The 2,480-nt window shown below is 34.0% G+C and overlaps 1 protein-coding gene across 1 annotated transcript; it reads right to left on the reverse strand.

Moving 5' to 3' along the window:
* Positions 1 to 983: 983 nt before the first annotated feature.
* Positions 984 to 1,914, reverse strand: LOC114099033 (olfactory receptor 5AC1-like). Its single transcript, XM_027943253.2, is given in 2 exon segments — positions 984 to 1,683; positions 1,685 to 1,914. Coding segments are annotated over 2 exon segments (921 nt in total). The 5' UTR covers positions 1,906 to 1,914.
* Between the last annotated feature and the right edge of the window lie 566 nt (positions 1,915 to 2,480).

Consider the following 2,480-nt stretch of genomic DNA (forward strand, 5'->3'; position numbering starts at 1 on the left):
ACCACTAATTTACATTCAATTCAGGAACATGATCATCATATATATATATATATATATTTATACTATGATTATATGCCATATAATTACATATTACTTTTATATAATTACATATCATATATTATATAATAGATATTTTATGCACTCATCTATTACATTTACTATATTAATATTTATATTAAGAATTCATTAGAACAATTTTTTGCTCCTGTTATTAAATAATAAACCGTTTTCTTATCTCTGATCTAGTTCCCTTGCATTCTGCCTGTGGGCATCTAGTAAAACTGATAAAAATAGTAATACATTCATACAGCTAGTAACTGAAATATCTTTCTACTAAAATAAATCATTCTTAAATTTAAATATTATCAAATATCTTGTTATATTCAATATCCTATATAAAAATAGTGCATGAAGTTATAAATATGACCAAAGTTTTATTTTAGTCAGTCTTGCAGCGTTACTGAGTATGGGAAAAAAGAAAAGAAAAAAAAAAAGAGAGAGAGCAAAACCTTATTATTTTGCAGGTTCATAGAGATAAACTAAGTTTATTCAAGTAAGTAACTGCCTATACAGGTCACCCTCAATTATAGCTATTTACTAGTAAATTTTTCTCACTGTTGCACCATAAAATTACTAATTACTACCTGTAATTTTACAAGGGTAAAGCAAATACCTAATTTGCAAAAGCAAATGCAAAGATAAAATGGAACACAATGTATCTAAATAAGCTCATATGGCTAATGTGACCACTCTTTCATTGAACCCATAGCTAAGAAAGCCCATTTAGCACTGGACCCCCCCCCAAAAAAAAAAACTGAATTTCTTCACACAGAGCTCGGCAATCACTCTGACCATTAGTCCTTGGGTAAAATGGCAGAATAGTGGCTAATCCAAAAGATTGCTTTTTTTGTTCGTGTGTTTTGGTTTTGTTTTTTTCCATAAAAGGTAAAGAAGAAAGAGTTTGAAACTTGTATGACAAATATTTATTTCTTTATTATTCTTCTCAAGGCACCTATAACCTCCTTGTTTCTCAGGCTGTAAATAAAAGGATTTAACAGGGGTATAATTATTGTGTAAAATAAAGAAAGCATTTTTTCCTTATCCTCATCTGGTCCAGACCCTGGACCAACATAAGTGAGGAAGAGAGTGCCATAGAACAAGGAGACGGAGAACAGATGGGCACTGCAGGTAGAGAAGGCTTTGTGTCTGCCTTTCTCAGACTTCTTTTTAAGAATGGTAAAGAGAACCTGAGCATACGAGACCATAATGGTTACAAAGGTGAAGGCTTGCATAAAGGCTGAAAAGATTAATATGACAAGCATATTAATTGTAGGATCAGTACAAGACATTTTGAATAGTTGTAAAATTTCACAATAGAAATAATGTATGATATTGGACTTGCAGAAAGTTAATCTAACAAACAAACCCACATGAATTGCTAAATGTAGAAAACCAACAAAATATGAAGCACCTATAAACTGAGTACAGAGGCTATTGGACATCATCACTGGATACAGCAAGGGATTGCATATGGCTACATAGCGGTCATAGGCCATCACTGACAAGAGGAAACATTCCGTGGTAGCACTGGAGCCAAAACAATAAAACTGTGTTAAGCACTCAGCTAGGGATATCTTATGATTCTTAGATAAAAAGTTGATAAGCATCTTGGGAGTCACAGAAGGAAGTGCATGCATCAGCCAAGGCTAAACTGCTGAGAAATAAATACATGGGGGTGTGAAGGTGGGGGTCCTTCCAGATAAGAGCAATCAGGCCAAGGTTGCCCATCATGGTGATGAGGTAGATCACAAGGAACACCAGGAACAGGGGCACCTGCAGCCCTGGATGGTCTGTAAGTCCCGTGAGAAGAAACTCAGTCACCAGAGTCATATTTCCTTCTGCCATATTTGATCTGGACAATCACCAAAATGAAAGAAAAGGTAAGGAACAGTCAAAATAGAATCACAAAATTGTTTATATTTTTATGTGACTAATATATGCCTAATCAATTCCTATCATCCAAATGATAGTTTTAAATTTCTACGTTTATTTGTCTAAAATTTATGTACATTCAAAATTCTTCATAATAAATAGTTTTAAAATGATAATTCATCTATTCATCTAAAGGGATATGTAAATTTAATGAAAATCTTTTTCAAACTAAGAACTAAGGAGGGGGGTTGGTTTGTTTTTGTTTTTTTTTTTGTTGTTGTTGTTGTTGTTTTTAGTACTCAGGGGCACTTGACTACTGAACCATCTCCCCAGCCTATTTTGTATTTTACTTAGAGACAGGGTCTCATTCAGTTGTTCAGTGCCTCGCTTTTGCTGAGTGTGGCTTTGAAATCTCATATTCCTGCCTCAGACTCCCCATGCCACTGGGATCACAGGCCTGGGCCATAGCACCTGCTCAATCTAAGATTTTAAAGCTACATAAAATCATCATAACAATTACGTGAAGAGAATTGTTTCCCAGAACTAAC

This window comes from Marmota flaviventris, chromosome 8, assembly GCF_047511675.1.
Source record: "Marmota flaviventris isolate mMarFla1 chromosome 8, mMarFla1.hap1, whole genome shotgun sequence".
NCBI lineage: Eukaryota > Metazoa > Chordata > Mammalia > Rodentia > Sciuridae > Marmota > Marmota flaviventris.